Source organism: Fulmarus glacialis, unplaced genomic scaffold (genome assembly GCF_000690835.1).
Source record: "Fulmarus glacialis isolate BGI_N327 unplaced genomic scaffold, ASM69083v1 scaffold6082, whole genome shotgun sequence".
Taxonomy (NCBI): Eukaryota; Metazoa; Chordata; class Aves; order Procellariiformes; family Procellariidae; genus Fulmarus; species Fulmarus glacialis.
This window is the reverse complement of record NW_009195827.1, coordinates 7,106-7,688: the sequence shown is the minus strand read 5'-3', so window position 1 is coordinate 7,688 and position 583 is coordinate 7,106. Positions and strand designations below refer to the sequence as shown.

Sequence of the window (583 nt, the reverse complement as noted above, 5' to 3'; positions counted from 1 at the left end):
CTGTGCTCCGGCCGGTCAGCATCGGGTGGGCTCAGCAGGCACGGCTTAGCAGGTGAACGAAGCACCGGCTCCCTCTGGCTGGCTCGCAGGCCGGGCGGTGGGGGGACAGGGCGTGGGGAATGCTCTGGGGTGGCGTTAACCCTTCCTCGTTGTCCCCACAGCATCCTGACCTTGAGCGACTACATGACAGAGCTGGGACACCCCTACGTGTGGGTGCAGAAGCTGGGCGGCCTGCATTTCCCCAAGGATCAGCCTCAGGCATGTCACACCCCCTCCCCTCCCCTCCCCCTCTCCACCAGAACATCGAGCTGGGGTTTGGGGAGCTTTTGGGGACAGTTGTTGTGTCCTGTTCCGTCCCCCCAGACCCCAGAGCTCCTGCTGGCACCAGCTGCTCCCAAACCATGGTGCACCCTTGGCTGGGACGGGCTCAGTTGGGATGAATCTGTGCAGCAGGGCCACGCCAACATATTTTATCTCCCACGTGTGATAGTCTAAGCCCTGTTACGGGCACCGAGCAGTGACTCGAGCGTGTGCCTGTCCCCGTGGCTGGGTGGGGTGGCTCCTGGACCACAGAGTCCCCAGT

The 583-nt window shown here is 63.5% G+C and overlaps 1 protein-coding gene across 1 annotated transcript in view; it reads left to right on the top strand.

The window, feature by feature from the left end:
• THOC5 (THO complex 5) overlaps window positions 1-583 on the top strand; it is a gene marked incomplete at its 5' end in the record, with an annotated part of 14,001 nt that overhangs the window by 11,346 nt on the left and 2,072 nt on the right. Inside the window, one exon of the mRNA XM_009588218.1 lies at window positions 162-298. Coding sequence (XP_009586513.1) covers window positions 162-298 — 137 coding nt within the window. The remainder of the gene's footprint in view (window positions 1-161; window positions 299-583) is intronic.